Raw genomic sequence first — 27387 nt, 5'->3', positions numbered from 1 at the left:
AAATGACTGGCTCCCAGCTGAACGTGGAGGAACTCTATGGACTGCCTGGCTATACTAATATGGTCGTACGCTTCCTGAAGGTCTATCAAGCACATCCAGTCATCCTTCCTTAACAGGGGCAGGGTAGACTTAAATGTGACCATCTGGAACTTTGTCAGTTTTACATATTGGTTTAGATGACTGAGGTCATAATGGGCCTGAGGTTCAGGTTTTTCTTTGGTACTAAAAAGAACCTTGAGTAGCATCCAGATCCTGGTCGGTCTGATGAAAACTCCTAGATGAGTTGCTTGTCTATCAGCTTTTTTCTGTTGCTCTGAAGACATTTTTGTGTGTGTGTGTGTGTGTGTGTGGGGGACATCAGGAAGTCTTTTTCAGTTGGAGGAAATAAACAAAAGGGAATTGTAGGCTCTGGTTATGATTCTCTGCATCCACATATGAAGATATGGTGATGGTTGTCCAGGCTGAGGTGTGCACAAAAAAGTGACCCCCGACTGCCTCTAGAATGTAGCAGTTGGGAAACCCTTCAGGATCTCTGGAAGGGTCTGTCAGAAAATGGCCACAAAAACTCTTGTTTCTACATACCACCTCTGCTGCAAGGGCAACATCCATTGTGGTTATCCCACCTACCCAGTCTGCCATTGAGGGGGACCTGTTGTTAGAGGTATCAGGTGAAATACCCTAAGATTTAAAGAACCACAGCTTCTTGCCCCCTATGTGCTTCCTAGAAAATGACCTTGGGAAGGGGGTTAAAGAAGCACATTTCAGTGGCAGTCATACCATCTTGCTTACTTCAAGACAGAGTCTCCTTCACCTTCATCCAAAGGGAGTGGATCTGTCATAGGAGGCACTGATAAAGGATGTCAAAGTGCTCTGTAAAATCACAGAGGGACATAGAAGAGTACAGGCGAATGACAATATTGGTGCCTGCTGCTCTTGATGTGCCATTGGCTGCACTGGAAATAAGATGCACTGACATGTTTGAGAGGGAGTGGAGGGTAGCCAGCTACATATTCACTGTTTTACAAGCTTTTACAGGTAAGGACAGAGACACACTTGGAAAGCTCCTTTTGTGAAATCCCGCTGAAAGTGTGTTAAATGAGCCAAGTAGTTCAGTGCCTTTATCACAAAGGTTGAGAATCTTAAACCTTCTCTCCAAACCTATCCAGTGCCCTGGATTCCCTGTTATGAGGACAGATAGTAGAGCTTTCTTCTGCAAGCTCTTTCTAGTATCTGCTGCTACCACCATGTAGTCAAGCAGGTAAGATATATTGTCAGAGGACAAGAAACACAGTCTTTTAGTTCCAACACAAGTAACCTTTGGGGAACACTCTGATCCACTGACACCAGAGCCAAAGCACAAATCCAAGAAGCAGTAATTACTAATGGACTGGAAGGGACAACTCTCGGCCCACTGGTTATAGTTGTTGCAGGTATGATTGCCAGCTGAATCTGGGTCCACAGGAATTTCCTCATCATCCTCTTCACATCAGCTTCTCATACAGGTCCTGTGACAACTACAATGATCTAAGAGAAAAGGTCATCGAGGACAGACTAGAAATGCCCTGGAATAACCACTTTTGTAAGACTAGAGAACAAAGTCAGGGCCTAACTGGTTCAGGTGAGAATATGTATCTGTAAAAAGGCTGAGTCAGAGATCTGATTCTGATCAGGTATAATATCACCATTGGGTCCAAAGCGTTCGATACATTTGGAACCAGGCTAGACAGGCCTGTTGGATCAGGAGATCTTTTCCCAAGTTCTTTCTCTTAGTGTTTCTCATGAAGTTTCTCTCAGGCCACATCCTTATTTTTTTTTAACTTTCTCTCCTTCATTTCTGTCTGCTGGTTTCCTGCTAGAGGGAGAAGTACTAGTTTGTGAGGGGTTACCTGTTCTCATGGAGGCAGGAAGAAGCCCCTTCGATGCAGCTTCGACCACTGGTTGAAAAGAGGTCTGTTTCCTATTATGGAGTACACAGAGCAATACTCATTAAGATGAGAGGCACCCAGACGATACACACATCGAATTTGTGTCCTTTAGGGGAATCTTGTGTCCACAAGAAATACACTCTAAAGCCACAGACCTTGTCAGACATGATAAGAAGCAAACTAAGTTTGCACAAGCAGTAACCACAATCACAAGAAGAAAGGGCAGCAAATTATTATAGAATTTTCAAAGTTAAGCCCTAACAAACAACTTCAACAACAACATTTCCACAAACAAAAAACATCTAAGCAGAAAGAGAGAGAGAGAGAGTGAGAGGAAGTTAAGACAAACTGTACTTTTTATGTGGGGGGGAAAACAACACTAAAAGAAGACACAGTTCCTCTTAGGAGGAAAAAGTTATTAGGTACTAGCTATGAGATAATTTGGAAGAAAAAGTCAAGTGACTATTCAAAAAATACCACTTATCTGACCAAAGAGCACTAAGCAATGGATACAGTGTCTGTAGCATTCGACTGGAGCAAGATCTGGGGTATTCAGTTGATAGAGGGGAACTGTGGGTAGGGCTGATGTCAGATCTCTATGGGTCCAATAGACCCATCAGCTGAGGACAGATAGAAGGATCAACATTGAATCAAAGAGATGAGCATTAAAATTTGGCACCAGGTCTATGCTAGAATACTATTAAAAAAGTAACCTTTGGTCTGATATTAGTCAAGGTGTCTCATTTTCACATTTCTATCTGGCCAAGTACCATGCCATGCTAACAAGCAAGATAAGGTAAAGTGAAAAGAGGTCAGAATTCTTTTAGTGATCACATTAAAAAAGACTGCTGGAGACGAAGAATGAAGCTTGAAAATGTAGGAGTATAAACAATGTCCCCAGGCATATGAGCTACACAAATTCTGTATGAACACAGTCTGATTTTAACTTCTCAATTTCTACTGTTATGAAATCGAGATTTTTACCAGCTAAAATATATTGCCTGGATCAAAACCCTGCTATCACCATAATACTTGCTAAATGATGTTCAGCACGTTTAATTTACTTAATTTTTCAGGTTTAGTTAATGAATACAGGACTACTTAAGAAATGAAGTTCACTTCTAGTATATTAGATAATAAAAAGGACTTGTTTAAAGACTTGCCTGGCTATGATGTGGATGATGTCTCATGTTTGATATTAAGTGTGAGACTGTGCTTAGTGTCTACTACCGAGTATCCCAGTGGCAAAAATCTAGACCTTCCTGGCAATGATAGAGAGCTGGCAAACACCCACATAATCCTTACTGCACCCTCCCCACTAGATGACTGCAAAAGTGCCATTCCTATTTCTGGGTTTGATATTAGCTACTAGTTTAGTGGTACAACATTTTAAAATGAAACACTTAACTAACCTACATAGTCTCCACCAGAAACAGCTGTTTTCGCTGTTTACACATTATTGACTGAACCAAGTCTCATGACTAATTTATGCAGAAAGTGAAGGTAAGGGAATAAGATATTCTAAAACATAAGCCCAGGAAGTCTTGGGATCCCGAATTTTCAGATGTGGGCCCCAAATTGTGAAAAACATTTTTTTCTGCCACAACAGCTTTATGATAGCATGGTTTCATCTGAAGAAGTGCATTATTCATTTGTGAAGGGTAATCATGAATTTAGAAGTTATGTACACAAAAGACTAGAAGCTTTATGCAGAAATAAACAATTCCTCACCAAAACAGCCATGTTTTCGGTTGCAAATAGCCACCTTATCTCCACCCTTTCTCTACGCCTCTCCAATATTTACCAACCTAAGGCAAAGTGAGTTAGGTAAACTCGAAGCTTGCTACAACAAAATAGCAAAGTTTGCCACTGGCGCAAACTACCGTAGCCACCACTGCACCTCACTTACTGAACTAGGCTGGCTAGAACTACCTCAACTCCTTCAATGGTACCAACTCTCACTTGCCCACAAACTACTAAATCATCCTCTAAAAGTCCCCTCCCTCCAAAATCTACTCCAACCCTATCATACCACCAGACCACTACACTCCAGCAACAAAAATCAATTACAAGTAACTAAAACCAGAAACTCTACTGGAGAAGCCCTCTTCTCCTACTCCATAGCAAAATTATTAAATACCTTTCCTCACACTATAACGGCTGTGTCATCACACACTAACTTCAAAGCTGCTCTAAAATCTCATCTAAAAGAGGACTGGAAATGCCACTGAACAAACCTCTCTAACATCTCTACCCCAACCTCTCTAATCCCTTTCTTCCACCCCTCTAACTACCTCGGATTGCAGCCAAATACATTGCTTGTAAACCTATATCTCAACTGTAATCTTAGCTACTGTTATTCAAGGGTAATAGCTGGTATCTCAGCTATTAAAATACTTGTTAGTCTTCATGGCACCAATGATATAAGTGTTGTACCATTTAACTCAATAATTTTATTTTGAACTATAACTGTTTACTACTATTGTTAAACAAAACCTAACTGTACTTCTTGTAACTTGTAATTAATTGTTGTTTTTATTGTGGAGTTTTTCTCCCTGGGCCTCCGCTAAAAAAGGACCTGTGTCCAGTCAGATTTTCCCAGTCAACAAATGTAAACAAATAAAATAAATAAATAAACAAATGTACTTATAACTTGGCATCTGTGTTGTCCAATTTCATTCTTCCTCACTTCTGGATCTAGGATCTGACATCAGATCCGACTGAGCTGCTTTTACAAAACTATTAGCTCAGCCTCGAGCTCCTCCCTCTCCCATTAAGCCTCATGCTTGTTCTAACCCTAAGATCGAGCTTGCTGCTTTATGAACAGTTTACCAAGAAGTATATACCTATCCTCTTAAAGGTAATATAGTAGAAAAAATAGCTATACTCTGGTGCTCAAACTAGGAACCTATGGGTTCTTGAGTTCCTTTAAATGTCTCTAAGCAATCAGGCTGGGGGACGGATGGGAGGGATGTGAAGAAATATGAAATTGGACAACACTGATGCCAAATTATGGTAACTACATAACTTCTAAATCTGATGTTGTCCATTTCATTCTTCCTCACTTCTGGGTTAGAGCCCCTAGCCATGTAGTTACCTGGGTGGCCCTTATGGAAGGATATGCTGGAAAAACATGGAGCCAAAGGATGCTCTGCTTTTGGAAACAATGTTTAATTTATAGTGAGACACAAAGGTACGATGTCTGTTGCTGCAGCACAAATGTCATCAACAGAAGTTCTGACAGAAAAAGCCGATGAAGTGCCCATAGACCTTGTTGAATGTGCTTTTGGAAGGCGGGGTAGCTGCATACTATTTAAAGAATAAATGGAAGAAATGCAATTTATAATGCATTTAGTGAGAGTAATCCCTGGCACTGCTTGGCCCAAAGGACTGGGTGAGAATGATATGAATAATTGCTCAGATTTTCAATGTTTCTTTGTCGTGTGCAAATAGAAACACGGTTGCCTATGAACATCAACAAGATGCAACATGTAATAATTGGATAGTCTGGTTGATATTTGTCTCCATGGCCATTTTAGGCATGAATGAAGGGTTAGTTCTTAAAGATAACCTATCTTTATGGAAAATAAAGTATGGTGACTTAGAGGACAATGTCTGCAATTCAGATACCCTTTTTGCGGAGGTTATAGTTACAAGAAAAAGCTGTTTTCCAAGATAAAAATTTTGTATTGCAAGAGTCGGACCTTGGAGGACAATAGTCAGGTCCCATGGGCGAGAAAGATCTTTGACTGGTGGCCTAAGTAAGACTCCTTTCATAAAGGCTTTACATAGCTTGGATGAAAAGGTAGAATCTCTTTCAATGTGAAAATTTGAAACTGCTGCCAGTTGCAACTTTATAATATAAACTAAAAGAAGGAAACCGTCTAGGGAGCACAAAGGTGCCTACTTTTCCACCAATGAACTCAACACAGTCAGAGGGGTAGAGATGCAGAAATAAAATTTCCAAAAGCCAAGTCAGAACTCTAATCCAACGTTCTTTAATAAAATTCCACAGTACACATGGAAAAACACAAACACTTAAAGCACTTAACTTAATTCACCGCATTTTCTGTCTCTAAAAGACTGAGACTTCCTCAGAAAACAAACTACTCTTAAAATTCCCTCCTTTTATAACAAACCCAATTCTAAAGTGGTTATACATAACTTCCTATAAATGATAGTTGAACCTTTTCTTTAAAAAAAAACACACTAAAAAGTGTTAAATGTTCTGTACACTTAAGTCTTTTAAAATTAATACAATAACTTCTTATCTAAATTATTCATGCTCAAAATTGTTTATACCAACTGTATGGTTTAAAAAGTGGGTATCTATCAAGGTTATGTACAAATAATACTTTCAACAGAACAAACAGCATTAGGTTATTAATCTAACACTCTACTGCCATCTACTGGTCTTTACCAATTATACTACCTGCTTCTAAAATTGTAAAGTAATAATTTATCCTTTTCTACACGTATCTATGAATAAACAGGGAAAGAAAGTACTAAAGTAGTGCCTTGTATATATATTCTTTAAACCACTTCCATTTACGTAGTAAATGTTAGGAAAAAAATGAAGAATAAAATATAGAGACAATGTAAAACTTTTTCAAAAGCACGTTATAATCTAGCTGCTCTCATTTTTAATAATGGCATTATAGATACATTAATTAAGGTCAGGAGTCTCGTTGGCCTGCAAGTATAATTGCCAATATGTTTCCCAAAACTCTATTTTTTCCTCCCATAAACCTCCCCTAATGTTTAAAGGGACATTCTCTAGCACAAAGAACATAAAGTTAGATTTTTCACACACTAGTGAATGTTTATATAGAGCATTATTTTGATTAAATGTTGTGATACTATAGGTATGCTCATAAATTCTCTTCTTTAGGCTCCTTTCTGTTTTACCTACGTAAAATGCGCTGCATACCTTGCAGCTAGCAAGGTATAAAAGGCCTTTACTTTCACAGTTCCTGTATTCCTTAGCTTGAATTACTTTATCCCTACTTGGTATGCATATATATATATATATATATATATATATATATATATATATATATATATATATATATATATATATATATATATATATATATATATATATATATATATGCATACCAAGTTCCTTTCTTCTTGTTGGAAATACTTCTTTTACTTGTGTAATTGTTTTCAAGTTATGTTCTTAATATTCCAACTCTTTTTGTATATAAACTGAATGGGGCCCTCAAACCAATTCTCCACATCTGTGAAACTCTTACACAGCCCCCAATGGTATTTTATGGTTTTAGTCACTGTGGGGGTGTCAATTATAATTCATGATAAATGCTACCTTGTATCTCTCATCATTCTCTCCTTTTCTTTCTTCATTACCATTGTAAACCTTTTTATGTAATACTATGTTCTTCTTAACTAAAACAGGAGAAAATCTACTATTCCTAGCTTCTATAACTTCTTGTATTACTTCTTTTATTAACCTATTAGGATATTGCCTTTCCATAAACATATTTTTAATAATCTCTACTCTCTGCTAAAATCTTCTTCTTCCAAGGTTATCCTAGATGCTCTTATCAATTGGCCTTTCACATTACTATGCTTCTCTTTATAGGGATGAATGCGTGTGAAGTGTAAATAAGAGTTCAAAAATTTATTTTTTTCTATAAATTATAGAATTAAACCCTTTTCCCCTTCTTTAAGTTGTATTGTTACATCTAGGTAATCTACTTTTAATTTTTCTATCTTGTATGTAAATTTAAAAAAATTTGTAGTGTTTCTGATATACTCTATAAATTCACACAATTTCTCTTCCGTACCAGTCCAAAAGACACAGATGTCATCTAAAAATCTCTTATATAGATTCCAATATTGTTCATACTGGGAATTTAATATATGCTTCTTTTCCCATATTTGCAGTATAATGTTAGTGTAGCTGGGTGCACAACGCACCCCTAGCTACTCCACTTACTTGTTTATAAAATTCCCCTTCAAATATCAGAATGCATGTTGAAAAGTACTAGTTCCATTCATTCTAACAGAGTTCTAAATTCTTTGAAACTATAAACACCTTTCTGAGATATTGTTTCCTCAAACCATTCAAGCCCTATTTTATGAAGAATCGCTGAAAATAGATCCAAGCCGAAAGACACAAAAAAACTCATTTTCCACTTCTCTTAAAAAGTCCCATGAATCATTTAGAAATCCTGTTCCTTTCGTTTCCAACCTCTAATTTCTTATCAGTGTAATAGGCTATCTGATGTGTTTTGGAACCATTTGCAGACACTATAGGTTTCATTAGTGGATCCACCACATTTTTATGAACATTTGGTATTCCAAAAAGAGATGATAATGTTGGCTTCTTTGTTCTTAGGAAATTAAACTCTTCCATACTGATAAGACTTTCTAACATATCTTGTAGACTGCAATCAATCTTACTATATGTTATATTTATTTCATTTTGAAAAACTGGTACGTACTTGTTTGTATCATTTAAAATATCCATTATTTTTCCTATTTTGATTACATTGTCCATAATCACCATTCTGCCCCCTTTATCTGGTCTCACAACTCTAATATTTTCATTATTTCTGATTTTGTACAATTCCATTTCTTCTTTTGCAAGGTTTATTTTTTTCTCAATTTTTTCTCCACTATAATTTCAACGTTTTTAGCTGTGGATGAAGAGGGGCATATATACTTTTTTTTGGTTATCTGAGCATACCGTCTTCTCATTCTTATGATATATATGTTCTAAGTTTTTCTTTCTAGTGAAAATTTTTGGGTCCAATATAATCCAATTGATGTCACTCTTTTTACTAGGCACATATTTTAAACCTTTCATAAATAACTTAAAATATGTTTTGTTTAAAACAACTTTGCTGTAGTTATAAATATTGTAACTTTGATAAGAATATACATTATCTTTTTCTGTAATATTATCATAACTTAAATTTGTTGATTGATTATTATTCTCCCTATAATTCTCCATCTCTGATTTCTCTCTTGATTGTAGTTCTGTGGGTTGAAGTTTGCTGATTTTTGATTCTCTCAGACCCCCCATAATGGGAGATGTTCTAAAGGGTAATTTAATCTCAAAATTATTTTTTCTCCAGAATTCCTATTCTCAAATCCTCCATCTCTATTAATATTAAATCTATCTCGAGATCTATCTTATCCCTTCAAATCTATTCCCCCTCCCGGGTGTAAAGTAGCTTCTACCCTCCTTGTACTCGTCCACATCTCTGACAAACTTCTTACTCTTCCTTCTAACTAAATAATTTATTTTACTATCTATTTTAGTTTTAATCTCCAAATATTTGCTTCTTTCTTCTACAGAATGCAATAAATCATTTGTAATCCTTTCACTGACCTTTACTATTTGTTCATATATATTATACATATCCTTCTGATTGGTCTTAATTATAGGCTCCATTATCGACAACCCACATCTGTCAAAAATGCTAAGTAACTCTTTATGGAATACTGTCCCTTCTTTTACATTGTTAGGGTATCTATATACCCTTAAACCTTTTGGTACCATCTTGGCTATGAAACATTCTTTCAAGTATCAATTATCACATTGTAAAGATTTGTATTTCAACATGCATTCTCAAAATGCACTCACTCGAGGCACTCCTTAAAATGGAGAACATTGATATCTGTGCAGTGACTGAGACCTGGTTCAAGGCTCCAGAGAGCACCCCTGCACTACCAGGCTACAACTCATACCACACTTTTCGGCCATGTAACCTCGACCGAAACACTAAAGGCGGAGGTGTGTCCATATTCATTAAGGATATCCACACCTACAGGCTAGTTGCTCAGCATAATGCATCTGAGGTTATCCAAGTGCAACTAACTCTGGGCAAAACTGCAATCCAAATTGTAGCTTGCTACAAATCCCCCACCATGCCCCAGGATTCCCACTCCTCTTTTCTTTATGTACTGGAAAATATTAGGGTTCAACCAAACACCCTAATAATGGGCGACTTCAACTACCCCACCATTAACTGGGAAAACTACTCGTGTACCAAATCCTTAGCTCAACGCTTTCTGGAATTCATAAACTCCAATGCCCTAGATCAACTTATCCACACCCCCACCAGGGCCAACAATATCCTAGACCTAGTCATTACCAACATGAGTGACCGGTGTTCCACACCTGAAGTCAACTCCTCGTTGGTCCGATCCGACCATAAGCTTATCACGATTGATATCCACATCCCACCCTCACCCCCCCATTAAGGAAACCACAGTAAAACATTTCTCCAAAGCCAACATCATGCTTCTTAAGACAGAAGTGGTGAACTTCATGACACCCATGCAGATGGACAATACAGTTACATCTGCTGAATCCTACACAAATGCACTCTATAAGCACTTACACGAGTGCATGGATTGTGCTATCCCAAACAGAACCCAGATGCTATCCTCCAAAAAAAGGAAGCCAGTCTGGTGGTCAACTGCCATAAACAAACTGTACAACAGAAGGAAGAAACTGTTGCAAAAGAGAGTAAAATCCCATGAGTGGAGGAGCTCCCTGGTCAGCCTCAGTAAGAAGCTGAGATCCCTTATAAGACCCTCCAAAGCTAGCTACAAAAACAAAATCGCCACTAACTCCAAGGACAACCACAAAGCATTCTATAGCTAAGTCAAGCATCTAGATGGCAACACCCAGATCTGCTCTGAGTTACAGCACAAAGGCACGAAAATTACAGAATCAACTGATATTGCTAACATCCTGGCAGATCGGTTCAGTGCTAACTTTACCCCCCCCCCTCACCCCCTAAAGGGCCCATATCTATACAAGAAGAATGCAGAGTCCCTGTAATCACAACTACGCAGGTAAAAGCTGCACTCTCTAAAGCCAAAAACACAGCATCCATGGGACCGGACAACATCCCAGCCTATGTTTTACACGAACTGGCTCCCCACTTAAGCACCATGTTCAATAATAGCCTCGCATCAGGCTTTGTGCCCACTGAATGGCGCACAGCAACAGTTATCCCACTCCACAAAGGGGGAGCCACCACTGATCCCGGGAACTATCGACCTATTAGCCTGGTCTGCAAGGCCATGGAACGTATCATCATGGAACTCATAAACAAAGATATTGGTAACCTCCAAACTCTGGATTCCACCCATTTCAGGTTTGTGAAAGGCAGATCATGCCTCCTGAACCTGATCGACTTCTTTGAGGTAGTCACCAAAGCCATGGATGAGGGTAAGGTGGTTCACACAGCCTATCTTGACCTCGCCAAGGCTTTCAACACCATCCTCCATTCTGGAATTATAGCTAAACTCACTAAACTAGGTATAAATCCCTATGTCACAAGATGGGTTGCCAACTGGCTCACTGACAGAACCCACACTTTTAAAGTTGCAGACTCCAAATCTGACCTCAAAGCAGTGACAAGTGGAGTACCACAGGGTTCCGTCCTGGGACCTCTCCTGTTTGGTATCTACTTCTCTGAAGTACAGGCTAACATAGAAGGAATCTGGCTAACGAAGTTTGCAGATGACTGCAAACTAGGAGCCATAGTCAAGTCCCCAAATGATGTGGAAATCCTACAGAAGGGCCTTACTAAGACAGATGCCTGGTGTCAGAGCCATGGCCTCAAGCTCAATGCCAAAAAGTGCAGTGTCATCCCCTTTGGTAAAAACTGTACCCATGACCTACCACATAGGCAGCAATCTAACACCAAATGCGTGATAATAGACTTTGGGACCCAGGTGGACAGTAGTCTCTCTTTTGATAGTCACATCGGAACAGTAGTCAGGAAGTCCTTCTACGTGGCACACTTCATCATAAAATGGTTCTCATCCAGAAAAAAAGAGGTCATTGTTCCCCTCTACTCATCACTCATAAGACCCATTATAGAGTACAATGCCCCTTTTGGAATGTACCTCACAAGACATCTGCAGCAGCTGGAAAGGCCACAGAAGTACCTCACAAAGAGGATTACTGGCCTCAAACAAATGCCCTACACTGACCGCCTAAAAAAACTCCAGCTTTACTCCGTAGCATATCACCTATTCCGAGGTGATCTCTGCCTAACATATAAAGCTATGTCAAACCCAGAGCTGTTGGACATGCTACAATTAAAAAAATGCCAATCCCTCCGAGCTACACACTCTAGGAACCTAAACCTTGTCACCACAATAAACAGGACATGCTGGAGGGATAGATTCCTGTCCCAGAGACTTCCTATACTCTGGAACAAGCTACCCATCTATGTCAAGCAAAGTTCTTCATTAGCACTCTTCAAGAAAAATCTTGATGAGTGGATGGGAAATAGGAAATACACCCCGGGGATCACTTATGTGTCTCTGCTGGACAGTAGCACAGGAAAATAACTTTCTTGGGTGGCGTAAGCTATTGGACCTTGCTGGCTAGGCTTGCATAGGCCCTTGGGCCGATAGCCTAGTACCTACCTATGACCCTATTAAATCACGTAATACATTAATATTTTCTTGATATGTTCTAGGTTCACAATTGTCATTAAATTGTTTATTAAAAGAAAATTTATTGTCATGTAATTATCTCGACCATTCTCCCTCTGTATTGCCTTCATTATTTCCATTATTGTCCTTATTAAATAAAAAATAACTAGTGTCATTGGTTTAAAGGCTTAAGTGTACAGAACATTTGACACTTTTTAGTGTGTTTTTTTTTAAAAAAAAGGCTCAACAATCATTTAGAGGAAGTTATGTAGAACAGCTTTAGAACTGGGTTTGTTATAAAAGAAGGGAATTTTTAAGGGTAGTTTGTTTTCTGAGGAAGTCTCAGTCTTTTACAGATGAAAAAGGTGGTGAATTAAGTTAAGCATTTTAAGTGTTATTCGTGTTTTTCTGTGTGTACTGTGAAATTTTATTAAAGAACGTTGCACTGGAGTTCTGGCTTGGTTTTTGGAAATTTTATTTAGGTTCAAAGGTAGGTACCAGGCTATCTGCCCAAAGGCATTTATAAGCCTAGCCAGAATGTGCTGGCTTTCACCGCCCCCTTAGATTAGTTCCCTGTGCCTCTGTCCAGCAGTGCCACTGAAGTGATCCCCCAGGGTAAACTTTCTGTTTCCCATCCACTCATCAAGGTTTCTCTTGAAGAGTGCTAGCGAGGAGCTATGCCTAATGTAGATTGGAATCTTGTTCCAAAGCATGGGAAGTCTCTGAGACAGGAATCTATTCCTCCAGCATGTCCTATTTATTGCTGTGGTGAGGTTTAGATCCCTAGAGCATGTGGCTCGAAGGAATAAGGTTTTCTTTAGGTGGAGCATGTCTATCAATTCTGGGTTGAACATGGCCTTGTATGTCAGGCAGATATCACCTCTGAGCAGGCGGTATGCAACAGAGTACAGCTGGAGTTTCTTCAGTCGAGCTGCATAGGGCATCTGTTTGAGGCCAGTGATCCTCTTGGTGAGGTACTTCTGTGGTCTTTCCAGCTGTTGCAGGTGTCTTGTAAGGTACATCCCAAATGGGACGTTGTACTCTATGATGGGTCTGATGAGTGACGAGTAGAGGGGCACAATGACCTCTTTTGATCTGGATGCAAACCCTTTTGTGGTTAGGTGGGCCACATAGAAGGATTTTCTAACCACTTTTGCAATGTGATTATCAAATGAGAGATTACTATCCCCAGATCCCTTATTACGTTTTTCGTATTTAGGGGACTACAACCTATGTGGTAGTTTGTAGGTACTTTGTTATTTCCAAAGGGAATAACTATGCACTTTTTGGCATTTAGCTTGAAGCCATGACTTTGACACCAGGTATCTGTCTCAATGAGACCCTTTTGGAGGATGTCTGTGTCGGCTGGTGAGTCAATTATAGTCCCTAGTTTGCAGTCGTCTGTGAACTTGGTCAGCCAAAGTCATCCTGTGCTTGTCTGTACCTCTGAGAAGTATATGCCAAACAGGAGGGGGTCCTAGGACTGAGCACTGGGGAATGCCACTTGTAACCGGTTTAGAGTCCGACCTAGCTCCAACAACTCTCACCATGTGGGTTCTGTCCGTGAGCCAACGGCCTTTGCGAGGTCTAGGTAGGCTGTGTGTACCACCTTTCCCTCGTCTATAGCCTTGGTAACTTGTCTCCACCAGGTTTAGGAGGCATGATCTGCCCTTAACAAAGCCGAACTGGGTAGGGTCCAATGTTTGGAGGTTCCCATTGTCTCTGTTAATGAGTTCCATGATGATGTGCTCAATAGCCTTGCAGACCAAACTAGTGAGACTTATAGGGCGATAGTTCCTGAGGTCTGTTGTGGCTCCACCTTTGTGGAGTGGAATACCAGTTACTGTGCACCACTCTATGGGTATGTAGCCTGTGGAGAGGCCGAGTTTGAACAGTGTGTTTAGGTGAGGGATTAGTTTGTTTTTGAGCTCATGTAGGACGCAACCTGGGACACCGTCCGGTCCCACTGATCCTGTGTATTTGGCTTTGGAAAGGGCTACTTTAACCTGAGGGTCTGTGATTTCAGGGGCTCTATATTCTTCTGGTATGGTTATGGGCCCCTTTTGGGGGCGAGAGAGGGGTGAAGCTTGCACTGAACCTGTCTGCCAGGATGTTGGCAATATCGGTTGGTTCAGTGTATTTTGTGCCATTCTGCACCAACTCCGAGCAGATCTGAGCATTGCCACTTAAGATTCTTGACATAGCTAAAGAATGCCTTGTGGTTATCTTTGGAGTCCTTGGCAAGTTTTCTTTCAAAGCTCGACTTGGACGATTTTATGAGGGATCGTAGTATACTGAACAGGGATGTCTTCCCTTCCTGGGATTTTACTCTTTTCTGTACTAGTTTCCTCCTTCTATTGTATAGCTTGTTTATGGCAGGGGCCCACCAGATTGGTTTCCTTTTCTTGGAGGAGTGAGTCTTGGTTTTGCTTGGGATAGCACGATCTATGCATTCTTGTAGGTGTCCGTAGAATGCATTAGTAAAGGATTTTGGAGCTCGGACAGCGTTATCCTTTAGCATGGGGGCTTTGAAACTTTCCACCTCCGTCTTAAGTAACGTGAAGTTTGCTTTTGGAAAGTTTTTCATGGTGGTTTCCTTGTCTGGGGATGGGGGCAGAATGTGGATATCCAAAGTGATTTGTTTATGGTCAGATCTAACCAGCGAGGGATTGACCTCCGGTGTGGAACACCGGTCGCCCATGTTGGTGATGACTAGGTCCAAGATGCTGTCACCCCTGGTGGGAGTGTTGACCATTTGTTCCAGGGTGTTTGAGTTTATAAATTCTAGGAAATGTTGGGCAAGGGAGTTAGTACTTGAGTAGTTCTCACAGTTAATGGTTGGGTAGTTGAAATCAGCCAATATTAGGGTTTTTGGTAAGACCTTTATGTTACCCAGTGTTTCCAGAAGTGCGGAATGGGGGTCCTGGGACAAGGTGGGTGGTCTGTAGCAAGCTAATTTAAATTGCAGTTTTACACGTTGTTAGTTGCACATGGATAATCTCTGAAGCATTGTGCTGTGCCAGTAACCTGGAGGTGTGGGTATCCTTGATGAATATGGATACTCCCCCGGTCCGGGTTCTGTGGCCGAAATGTATGGTATGAGCTGTAGCCTGGTAGTGCTGGGGTGCTCTCTGGAGCCTTAAACCAAGTTTCTGTTACTGCACATATATCGATTTTCTCCATACTGAGGAGTGCCTCGAGTGCTTGCATTTTGAGGTTTAGACTTCTGGCATTGAGTAGTATTATCCTCAGATTTTTGTTACTTGTGCTATTTACGGCGGTGGGTTTTGTCTTTTGAGCCTTGCCTAAAAACGGCACTATGGGGTGGCAAGAGCCTTGGCCAGTATTCGAAAGCCTAAGGGTGACAGATGCAAGCTGTCTCTAGTGAAGCAGCGTGGCTTGTCGAGCATGTCATCCCAGGCAGACACTGGATCCCCTTTGAATGACACCAGAAACTTAGCCAATTGTTGAAATTGATAATTTTTTCTTTATACCGTGGTATCATTCTTGGTGAGGGGAGGAAGCTACTCAGGGTCAGGGTCATACCGGCCTGGGCTGTGTGATCAGAGAGCTCTTCCATGTCTCTTTTCATGTAGTCCAGGGAGGTACGGCTCAGATCATTCACACCAACATGGACAGTGACAGAGTCGTATTTGTACTTGTTCTGGAGTGACCTGAGTGCTTGTGTTATGTGGCCGATCCTGGCACCTGACAGGCAGCTAACATTAACCTTCTCCTTATTCAGCTTAGTGAGTGGGACGTCAGTGTGCCTGACTATACAGTCACCTTTTACTAGTATGTTGGGTATGTTATTTTGCCTTGAGGGCTGTGACTGTGTGGCACACTGGTTTTGTGAACTATGTGTTTCCTGGTTTGTGTTGATGGTGCAGGTTGCTTGGATGTCTGCTTTGGAGGGCTCTGTTGCTTTTGCAGATTTTTATTTAGAGCCTCAGAGTATGTTTTTGTGTATTTGTGTTTTTTGCCGATGCTGGTTTAATGGGTATATGTGAGACTGGTGGTGTGATGCCAGTACTTCCCGTCTCCTCTTGACTGTCTGATCCAGTCTTGTGTTGAGAGAGCTTAGCCTCCAGTTTGGCTGAATAATTGCATCTCTCGCATGTATTAGTGATTGGTGGTAGGAAGAGAGGGTTGTCTGTGTACATGAGGCAGTTGTAACATTGCCTCAAAATGCCCAGATTCACCAGTTGGACTGGAGAGTACACCTGAAACTGCCCTTTGGACATGCCTGGATAGGTACAGTAAACTGTTTTACTGAATGGCTGGTAAGGTCGAATAGAGAGCCTTGTCCTTCTGTAGTGCTAGGGTTTATAAGTGCTTGCTATGAGTTTTGAGCAAGTGCCGGACTACTGAGAAATGAATGGCTTGAGTGCTTAAGTTGAAAGTTTGTCTAGTTCCAAGGGAAAAATTGAAGACAAGACTTTGTGGAGCCGGGAATAGTTATACCCTAGCTAACAGGCACGCAAAACCGGGCAAATGCGGTTTTTATAGCAGGGAAATGTAAGAGATAGAAATTAGCCTAAAATGGCCAATAAACTACTACTTTCTGGGCTGAAACCACTCCTCCAGGGACAGATAGGAGCTCCCCTCTCTCACAGGTGAACAGAGAAACTTCTTTCTATCCAAGTAAGGTATGGGCAAACACAGAGATTTGTAACACAGCCCTGAATTCAGCACTAACCCGAAAACTGGACTATACTAGCTTAGAAAGGCGGGAAACAAGTATATATTATATATATATATATATATATATATATATATATATATATATATATATATATATATATATATATATATATATATATATATATATATATATATATATATATATATTTTTTTTTTCCCCTCCAGAAAATAAAGCAGATACAATAAAAAAAAAACACTTTAAAAGCACATAAAAAAGATGCTTATTGTTATACATCTCAGTTCAGAGTTGTAGTCAATGCCCCTAGTAATAAAGTAGGAAGAAACACAAATACAGTAAAAGCAGATGAATAAAGTGCAAATGTTTTATATATATATATATATATATATATATATATATATATATATATATATATAAAACAATAGAAAATGAACAATCTGATTTAAACAAGTTACCCAATTAACCAGAAAAAACCTCAAAACTGAGCCCTGTTCCAGCAGTCTTCAGACAAGTTCAAATTGCACACTCCCGCTACTAGGGTGCAGGGGAACCTTCTCCAAAAAAGATGACATGGATCAGTGCTCAAGTTATACAAACAAAGCTAGATTCAGCAGGCCTGAATCTGGTCCTATGCTACAGCAACAAGGCACACCAATTTCAGAAAGAAACAGTTCGAATAAGAAGGCACAATAAGCCTGTGACCAGAAATTCCCAGCTCAGAAGGGCAGAATCCAGCCTCTCCTCCCACAAGAGTGCAGACCACAAACCTTAATGTAGAATAACTGGCCTGAAGCTCAAGTGCTTAAACCAGAACTAATACACTTTTAGAATAGCAGACACTGAGCTTTCAAGCAGCAATTCCCAGCTTAGAAGGATGTAAGCTACCTGTCCTGCCACAACAGTACAGATCACAAACCTTCTTAATGTAAAACAACCGGTATGAAACCCAAGTGCTTAAACCAAAAGACTTAGAACAGTTACAATTTAATCAGGCTACTACCAAGCAGCAATAAGTGCAGCAGAATAAATAAAATTGAGTACTTTTAAGAAGCGGCAAAAGCAAAATAAAGTAGGAGGGAACAGAAATACAATAAAAGCAGAAGGATTTTTTTTTTGGTTAGTAAAGTGCAAGGAGAGAGGAAGGAAGAACCTTAGTGGGTTGGCCTTCACGAATCTTCTCTCTGTATTATGTAGAGTGAACACTAGACTCAGAATATGATCTCACTGTATTTGGTTAAGTGAGCAAATGAGATGGACTCAGGAGGAGTGTTCAAATCCAGACTTACAGGAGGGGTGGGCAATTCCAGAGCCATCAACACCAAAACAAGAACGGGGAGGGTGCGTGGGGACAAACAAGAAAAAGAATAAGTACAGTTGTACAGATTACAAAGATATTAAACCAAAATGCAGACAAAAAATGAGAATAAACACTTATCTTTTCTCAATATCACGGCTGGCATTAGGTCAATCTCTCTGCAGCAGCCTGAGCAACAGGTATATCTGATTTAAAAAACAGGACAGAAACCAAATACAGATGCAAGAATACTTTGGCCGGATGAAACCAGTTCTGAAAATTTACTGCCACTAAGAAAACAGACAAGGCCTCCAGACAAAGGATTTCACTACAACGGAGGTCAACACTAAGATATACAACTATAACACACAAGAAGAAGAATAAGTACAGTTGTACAGATTACAGAGATATTAAATCAAAATGCAGACAAAAAATGAGAATAAACACTTATCTTTTCTCAATATCACAGCTGGCAGTAGGCATTTCTGTGTCTCTGCACCTCTGACAGTGTTGAGTTCGTAGGTGGAACTTTATAATAGAGAAATTAGCTCCATCCTGGAAAAGTGAAGCTAGAAAAAGGAGTATGTCCAATATGGAGGCTAAAAAAGGATCAATATCTTGTTTGGAGGCCCGAATCGAAAATCTTTTCCACTTGCTATTGCAGACCTTTTTTGTGGAAGGTTTCTGAGATTCAAGCATAATCTTTTGGACTGGTGAGGCTAGCCTGGACTTTGTTAGAATCACTGGAAGTGGAAAAACCAAGCAGTTAACCAAAGGGACTGGAGATTGGGGGGGTTGATGTTCTGATAGGTGAGAGATCAGTTCCTGACTGAGTTCCAATATCCAAGGAGGATATTTCAGATGAGACCGCAGAAAGGGGAACCAAACCTGACAAAGCCAGAAGGGGGCAATGAGAATTAGTGAGGTCTTCAATCTGTTGGCTTTCTGTAGAACTCCTGGTATCAGAGGTATTGCAGGGTAAGCATATAGGAGACCCGAAGGCCAATCATGGACTAGTGTGTCCCTCCAGTACTCCCCGACTGAAGGAATCAGATCAAAATACCTGCTGCACTTGTTTAGGGGAGAGGTGAACAGATTGCAGCAAGGTTGGCCCCAACGTCTGAAAATCTGGTCTGCTACTGACTAATTGAAGGACCACTCATACGGGTTAGAAAGGACCTGCTGAGTCAGTCTGCTAGTACGTTGGTCTCTCTGGGAATGTGCGTTGCAAGGAGAAAGTGGTTTAAAAGGTCACCCATTCCCAGACTCTCACGGCCTCTCTGCACAAGGAATATGAATGGTTTAATTCCCGTTTGTTGATGTACCAGACAGCTGATATGTTGTATGTATGAATTGCTACTATCCCTAGAGAGAGGCAGTCATGAAAGGCTTGCAATGTCAGGAGAACTGCTCTCATCTATAGGACATTTATATGTAATTTGGCCTCTGTCGGGGGACCACGTCCCTTGGACCATACTTCCCTGATAATGCACACCCCACCCCAAGTGGAAGCATCTGTGGTCACTGTGGCTGTGGGAGGAGGAAACAAAAAAGGTCTGCCTAGCTATAGGTCATCTAATAGCATCCACCTCTGGAGACAGCATTTGTAAACTGGGGTTAGTTTGAGAGGAAGTGATAAAGAATGCAACAGCATGGACCACCAAACTGCAAGGGTCCATTGCAGTACTCGCATGAAGAACCTCTGTAAAGGTGCCAGAAGTATTGCTGCTGACATCGAACTAGTTCTCTCAGAATTAGCTGTGCAGAAGGAGCTGGCATGTACAAAAGCATCTGTACCTGTTGACTCAGAAATATAACCGTTTTTTTGAGGTAACACTGCCATTTGTGAAACTGTGTTCAATCGCGTTCCTATGAACTCCAGGTCTTGCACAGGAGTTAAGTTTAACTTCGACAGGTTTATCATGATTCCCAGTTGGTTGAAGGTCTGCAGTAGATACTCTGTGGCCTGGAGGAGTTAATGCTTTGTTGGTGCCATAAGGAGTCAATCGTCCAAATATGGAAACACCTGGAATCCTTGCAGTCTCAGTGAGCTGCTACCACTGCCACACACTTGTTAAACACCTGGGAAGTTGTGGCGAGACCAAAGGGCAGGACTCTGAAATGATAATGATTGGCTCCCAACTGGAAGTGCAGATGTCTCCTGGACCATCTGTCTATTTTGATACAATAGTAGATGCCCTGGAGATCCACACACCACATCCATTTGTTCTTGTGCAGAAGATGCAAGATGGACTGGACTATGACCATCTGAAACTTCAACTTCTTGACGTACATATTCAGCTTGCTTAGATTCCATATCGGTTGTAGGCCCTAAAAAGAAGTGCAAATAAGTTCTGGACCTTTTGGATGGCTCTTTTATCTAGAAGTCTTTGAACTTCCCGAAATGCAAACTCCAACTGACTGGGTTGTACATCAAGGAGATTCCTCCTGAGACATGAAGGTGGAAGGGAAAGGGGAATGTAGTAACCTCTAGATATTATGCTTATCACCCAGCAGTCATTTATTAGATTTGTCCAGGCATCTGAGTGTAATGATAGAAGCCCCTGACTGCCTCCAGTGTACGACAGTCAGGCAATACTTCAGGAGTGTTGAGAGGGGCTTGTCAGAGAAGGGTTCCCTGAAGTCCTGGTTTTGCAGACCCCCTCCTTCCTCTTTGGCAGCACCTGCCATTAAATCCACTTCCTCTGCCTCTGGAAGAGGAATCTTCCTGAGGATTCTGGAAAGAACTTTGAGATTTCCTGAACCAGAATTTTTTTCACCCCTCACTGGTTCCTTGAGAAGGTCCTTTGAGGGGTAGAAAATTTGATCTCTACCATACATAAGGTCTTCCTCTCCTGCTTGCTATGGGTGAGTGTCCTTGACAGATGGTCTGAAAAGGTAGGAACCATAGAAGGGGGCATTAGTGAAAGAGGTCTCAAAAGGTTCTACAAAGCCACACAGTCTCATCCAGGCATGTCTCTTCAAGGCTATGCCTGATCCAGCTGCTCGAGAGGTACCCACTGCAGTGTTAGAGATTAACTTCGAGAAATTTGCTAGGGAAGAAAGAGAAGCCAAATGGGGAGACACCTTCTTCCTCCTCTGACAAGATTTCTGTAAGACAGTTGGTTAGCTCCTTGACCAAGTCCCTTTGAAGGCAAGTAAAATGGACCAGATAGTTCAAAGCTCTCAGCCCGAAAGTGGCTGAGGTGTAGGGGCACTTCCCATGTCTGTCCAAAGCCCAGGTCTCCCTGCTCAGGTGATGGACTGTAGACCTCTGCTCGGCCAGCTCCTTCTTTAGGGCTGCTGACACCACAATAGCATCAAAGTGCACACCTTTGCTCCAATGAAGTCTGTCACTAGGTGGGCTTGGATAATTGTCTGCATGTTTCTGAAAAGGCTCAATGGTGTCGGGTCCCTTCCATGCCCGGCGGAAAACTAGATCAATACGTTCATCCATCGGGGGGGGGGGGGGTTACCCAAGACATTGATGGGCTCACCAAGAATGCCTCCAGAAACACCAACTCCTCAGAAGAGGAATGTTTTGAGGACCATCCACTTCTCTGCCTCAATATTTCCAGGATATTTCCAAAGGAGACATCTCCAGGTGGAGATCTTGGGGATCCCTTTTCCTTATCGAAGTTGGTATCCTTGGTTAAGGATTCTATAAGGGACTCTAAATGCCTCCTCTTGCATTTTTTCTTGGGATGTACCTCCCCTGTGGGTGGTTCAGGGGAAGAATTGGAAGATATAGGGGCCTCTGGGGTTAGTAGTAGTCTGAAGGCTAGCTCGTGGGGGCTAACCTAGGAGAGGAAGGATGGGCTCAGGACTCAAAAGAGCTGTAGACTGGGGTAGGATCCTGGGGAAGAGGGGATGCATCTCTAGGTCTAAAGAAAGTCCTCTCCACCACCTGAAAGGCTGATGGACTCGAGTAAACCCTCTCCTCTCCCAGAACCAAAGCTACCTGGGGGGAAAGGAGTAGAGTTTACTCTGGATCTGAAGTCTCCAGACAGTATCGGACCTGAGCTGTCAAAGGCTGAAGCTCCTAGGGGAAGGGATGGATCCGACAAGGTTAGACCAGTAGCCTGTCCCCTGGAATTGGTGCTGACATCTCGGATTGGAGACCTGCTCTGCTCCAACGGTATCACAGCTGAACTGGTCTGGGACTCTGATGGAGTTGAAGAAATCATTATTCTCGGATATGTCAACTCCCTCGGAGAAAGTGGATCCTGGGATTTTGAAGCAATGGTTTGGATCGGAAGAGGAGTGTGTAGAGAAGGTGCTGGAGATCCTGGATGGGACGAAGATAGCAATAACCCTAAATCTATCTGCGCCTTGCGAAACCTCCTCATTATCCTGTCCATATCTGATCGAAGAAGGCTCTGAGGTGACCTAGAGGGAAGCAGAGGAGTGCCTGGATCTTGCTGGTGATGAAATTTTGGACGTAGGAACCGGGGATGCTTGTTTTGATACCAAAACTAATGTTCAGCTCAGAGACCTCGGACCTAAAGCTGCTGGATCTGAGGATGACATTCTTGTTGTAGGAGACTCTATAATGACCATAGTTGGATCCCCTGAGAACAGACTTATCTGAAGCCAGCTTCGGATCCAAGCGGACTATTGTATCTGAAGGAACTTTAGATGGACTCTGATCCGAGAACTTTGGATCCAGTAACCATTGCCTTTTCTCTGCATGAGAAGCCGCCCCCAGAGAAGCTGAGGAAGCTCTTGTTTTAAGATCCTTAGAGCTCGATGACTTGGCAGGAGTTTGAGCACCAGAAGCATGCAAAATCCCCTTCACGATTAACTTATTCTGGCAGTCTGAGAGGGCAGGCCGGTCGAAGGCTGTCCATATAGGATAGTCAACCTGCAGATCTTTGAACCCCAGACAATAGACGCACTTCTTGTGGGCATCAGAATTAGGAATTTAGTGCCCTCAAGAAGTGCATCTTTTCAACCCTGTAGGCTCATTCAGTTAACCAGACATTTTGACAGATAAGCCACAACACCATGTGCGCACGTGCACACACACACACACACACACACACACACACACACACACACACACACACACACACACACACACACACACACACTCTCTCTAAAGAAATGCTATAAAGAGTAAATGCAGATACTATTTAAAAGTCTTTTTGTCAACTACAGGAAAAGTGCCAAAGCACTGAAAAAAGTGAAAGAAAGGGAAGAGTCCCACTTTAGGAGGGGAGGCATAGGAAGAATAGCAAGAAGGGATAATTATATTAAGTAATGGCAAGGAAAATTGAGTAAGTAGAGAAAAAAGCAGCTATCTTTTCCACTGAAAATTCTCAAGAGCCAAGGACCACGTCTGTGCAGAATGTCGGTAAACAAGATTTGAGGGTTAGAGCAGGTGTGAGGCATTATGATAGAGGAAGGAGCTTGAGGCTCGGGTCATAGTCTTGTAAAAGTGGACAAATCGGATCTGATGTCAGATCCTAGACCCACAAGTAAGGAAGAATGAAATGGACAACATATGATCAAGACTGCTATTCATATCTACCATAAATTAAATATACACAAACTTGTTAAAATGGCATTTAACATGCCTGTGCTAAAGAAACTTCCAAGGCAGCATAAGGCACAATTACAGACATATTGCACAGGAAGATCCAGACAACATAAAAGTTCTGCCTGTAACATAAGAAATAATGTAAAAAGTCAATACTTAATGGTAGACATCTCAAGATGTCACTCAGGACAGCACAACATGCTTATTATGAACAGTGCATTTTGCCGACCACTGAACATGTAAGCAGACTAACACTATACCTTCCCACAACCATTTTTGCAGTTCATATATATTTTTAATCACAATATGTAACACTTAAAACCAATTTTCAAATTAATGAGTAACGAGAAACAATACCAGAAAGTTTAATATTTACAGACTGGCTGCCTAATTCTCTAAAACAATACCTGCCCAAGGATGTTGTGAATAGGAGACAATGGAGGGGCTTCTCTCCTCCTTTCCCTTTCTCTTTTTTCCTGAGGAGGATCTGTTGCCTGTTCTTCAAGGTTCATCTTCGATTTTTTAGAGTGCCTTTCTTTAGGCAGGTTAGAGCCATGCTGTGACAAATGATATTGTTCTTTGCTCATCCTTTGAGGCCTCAAACCCTTGGTTCTGCCATCAGGAATTCCTGACTTTCTAGAAGCTTCATGTGTTGCCTTGCTTCCTTTCAACAAATCTGGGGGTTTGAATGCTTTGGTCCTTTTCTCTTCCATTTCTGTGTGTGTGTACCTCAGATCTTCAAGCAATACAGCATTACTTTGATCATGACTTTGGGACATTTGTTCCTCAACTCCAGTCTTTAATTTTGCTCTGGTGAGAATTTGTTGGTTTTTACCTGTATCTAGGGTATTAATTTCTCTCTCAGACTGGCATTCTCTCTTTAAACTCTCACTGTGAGATTCAGTACTGATCTTCCGTGTGCTTCCCATGTGATCATGTTCTGGCACTAAGTGATCAGGAGAAGCCACATCATTTGGGGATTTACAATGCACTTTTTTAATTAGAGTGGTTTCAGGTGCTTGCTCCACATCACATGAAAGCCTGTTTAAAGTCTGTGATTGTTTCTTATATGGACAAGGCAGCACATCACACATCAGATGAAGGTGAGGAGAAACGGGATTAAGTTTCTCATTTGGTTTACTTATCATCATTGGACTTGCCACTGTGTAAACAGTATCAGCAGCACATGACAGGTTTTCTGCATCATGATGCTTAGATGCAAGTTTACATGATTCAGCTGCAGTACTTGATATCTCTCCCTGAAGAGAAAAACAAACAAAATACCAAAGTTTGATACATTTTATTATTTCTGTATACCAAATATATAACACTGTTTTTGCAAATGTCAAAAATAGAGTTACATGAATACTTATGCCAGCAAATCTTTGAGAAAGGCTATTACAACAGGAACCACCATTTATATATTAAGGCAGTCTCCAGTTTTCCGGATTCTGGTAAAATTTTCTTCTGAAATCCCACACATAGACCCTCCTCTTCAAAGCTGTCACAGGCACTTGCGGTGATGGAATACAGGAAACAATTCCTGAACATATTGGTAAAATATACACCAGTCAGACAGAGGAGTTGCCAATCCATAAAATTAGGAATAGAGTGTAAAAGTCAATAAAAATCAAAACAACAAAAAAAATATCAGATACACCCTAGAGTCCAATGTAATGGCATTTCAAGTAGGGGATAAAAAGAAGCTGAAAAAATCCAGTAACAAAAGAGGAGCCAAGACTACTAGAATTCTTGAAAATTCTTGGGAGATGCAAGACAGACAAGCATTGTTTATTTTGTAGGTCAAGCTCAGAGGTCTGGCACTGGGCAGCTATTACTAGAGTTCTAGTCCTTTTCTGAAGGTCAGCAGTTCTACTTCGGCGCATATGACATTGAACGGGTTCCTATTACGTTGCCGAATCCTTGAAACTTCGAACCTGAGAACATCGAACTCAGATATTTGAAGTTTCAAGAATTCAAACGTAAAAAATAAAACACCTAAAACCTACCTAACTGTTGCAAGTAGGGGGGCATGCTCCCCTGCACCCCCACACCCCCACTCTTTAAATATACATAATATATAAATAAAAAATATAATTATATAGAATATAATATATAAATATATAAATTTAAAGGTGGTCCCCTGCCATAAGCAAACTCTACAACAGAAGAAAGAAACTGTTGCAAAAAAGAGTAAAATCCCATGACTGGAGGAACTCCCTGGTCAACCTCAGTAAGAAGCTGAGATCCCTCATAAAATCCTCCAAAGCTAGTTACGAAAACAAAATTGCCACTGACTCTAAAGACAACCACAAAGCATTCTATAGCTATGTCAAGAATCTCAATGGTAACACTCAGATCTGCTCTGAGTTACAGCACAATGGTACTAAATATACAGAACCAACTGATATTGCCAACATCCTGGCAGATAGGTTCAGTGCTAACTTTACCCCCCCTCTCACCCCCTAGAGGGCCCATCTCTATACCGGAAGAATGCAAAGTTCCTGTAATCATGGCTGCACAGGTAAAAAAAAACACTTTCCAAAGCCAAGAACACAGCATCCATGGGACCTGACAATATCCCTGGCTGCGTTCTACATGAATTACAGAATGAATTGGCACCCTACCTAAGTACCATGTTCAATCATAGACTCACCTCAGGCTTTGTGCCCACTGAATGACGCACTGTGATGGTTATCCCACTCCACAAAAGGGGAGCCGCAACGGACCCCAAGAACTACCGGCCCATTAGCTTGACAAGCCTGGTCTACAAGGCCATGGAACATATCATCATGGAACTCAAACAAAGACATTGGTAATCTCCAAACTCTGGACCCTACCCAGTTCGCATTTGTAACAGGCAGATCATGATTCCTAAACCTGATTGACTTCTTTGAAGCAGTCACCAAAGCCATAGATGAGGGTAAAGTGGTTTACACAGTTTATCTAGATCTCGCCAAGGCTTTCAACACCATCCCCCACTCTGGAATTATAGATGAGCTCACTAAACTATGTCACAAGATGGGTTGCCAACTGGCTCACGGATAGAGCCCACACTGTGAAAGTAGCAGACTCCAAATCTGACTTCAGACCAGTGACAAGTGGAGTACCACAGGGTTCAGTCCTGGGTCCTCTCCTGTTTGGTATCTACTTCTCTGAAGTACAGGCTAACACAAAAGGTCTTTGGCTAACAAAGTTTGCAGATGACTGCAAACTAGGAGCCATAATCGAAACTCCTAATGATGTGGACATACTACAAAAGGGCCTCACTGAGACAGATGCCTGGTGTCAAAGCCATGGCCTGAAGCTCAATGCCAAAAAGTGTATTGTCATCCCCTTTGGTAAAATCTCTGTACCCATGAACTACCACATAGCTGGTAGTCTACTTAACGCCGAAAATGTGATAAGAGACCTTGGGACACAGGTGGACAGTAGTTTCTCCTTTAATAATCACATTGCCACAGTGGTCAGGAAATCCTTATACGTGGCTCACCTCATCACAAAAGGTTTCTCATCCAGAAAAAAA

At 41.1% G+C, this 27387-nt stretch overlaps 1 protein-coding gene across 1 annotated transcript in view; it reads right to left on the bottom strand.

Annotated features, from left to right (window-relative positions):
* Nucleotides 1-27387, bottom strand: part of PROSER3 (proline and serine rich 3) — a 1217796-nt gene that overhangs the window by 457412 nt on the left and 732997 nt on the right. The window contains exon 9 of the mRNA XM_044080441.1: nt 24269-25120. Within this exon, the coding sequence (XP_043936376.1) occupies nt 24269-25120 (852 nt within the window). The remainder of the gene's footprint in view (nt 1-24268; nt 25121-27387) is intronic.

This window comes from Protopterus annectens, chromosome 8.part0, assembly GCF_019279795.1.
Source record: "Protopterus annectens isolate FY-2018-M chromosome 8.part0, PAN1.0, whole genome shotgun sequence".
In the NCBI taxonomy this organism is placed as follows: domain Eukaryota; kingdom Metazoa; phylum Chordata; order Ceratodontiformes; family Protopteridae; genus Protopterus; species Protopterus annectens.
This window is presented reverse-complemented; position numbering and strand designations above follow the sequence as displayed.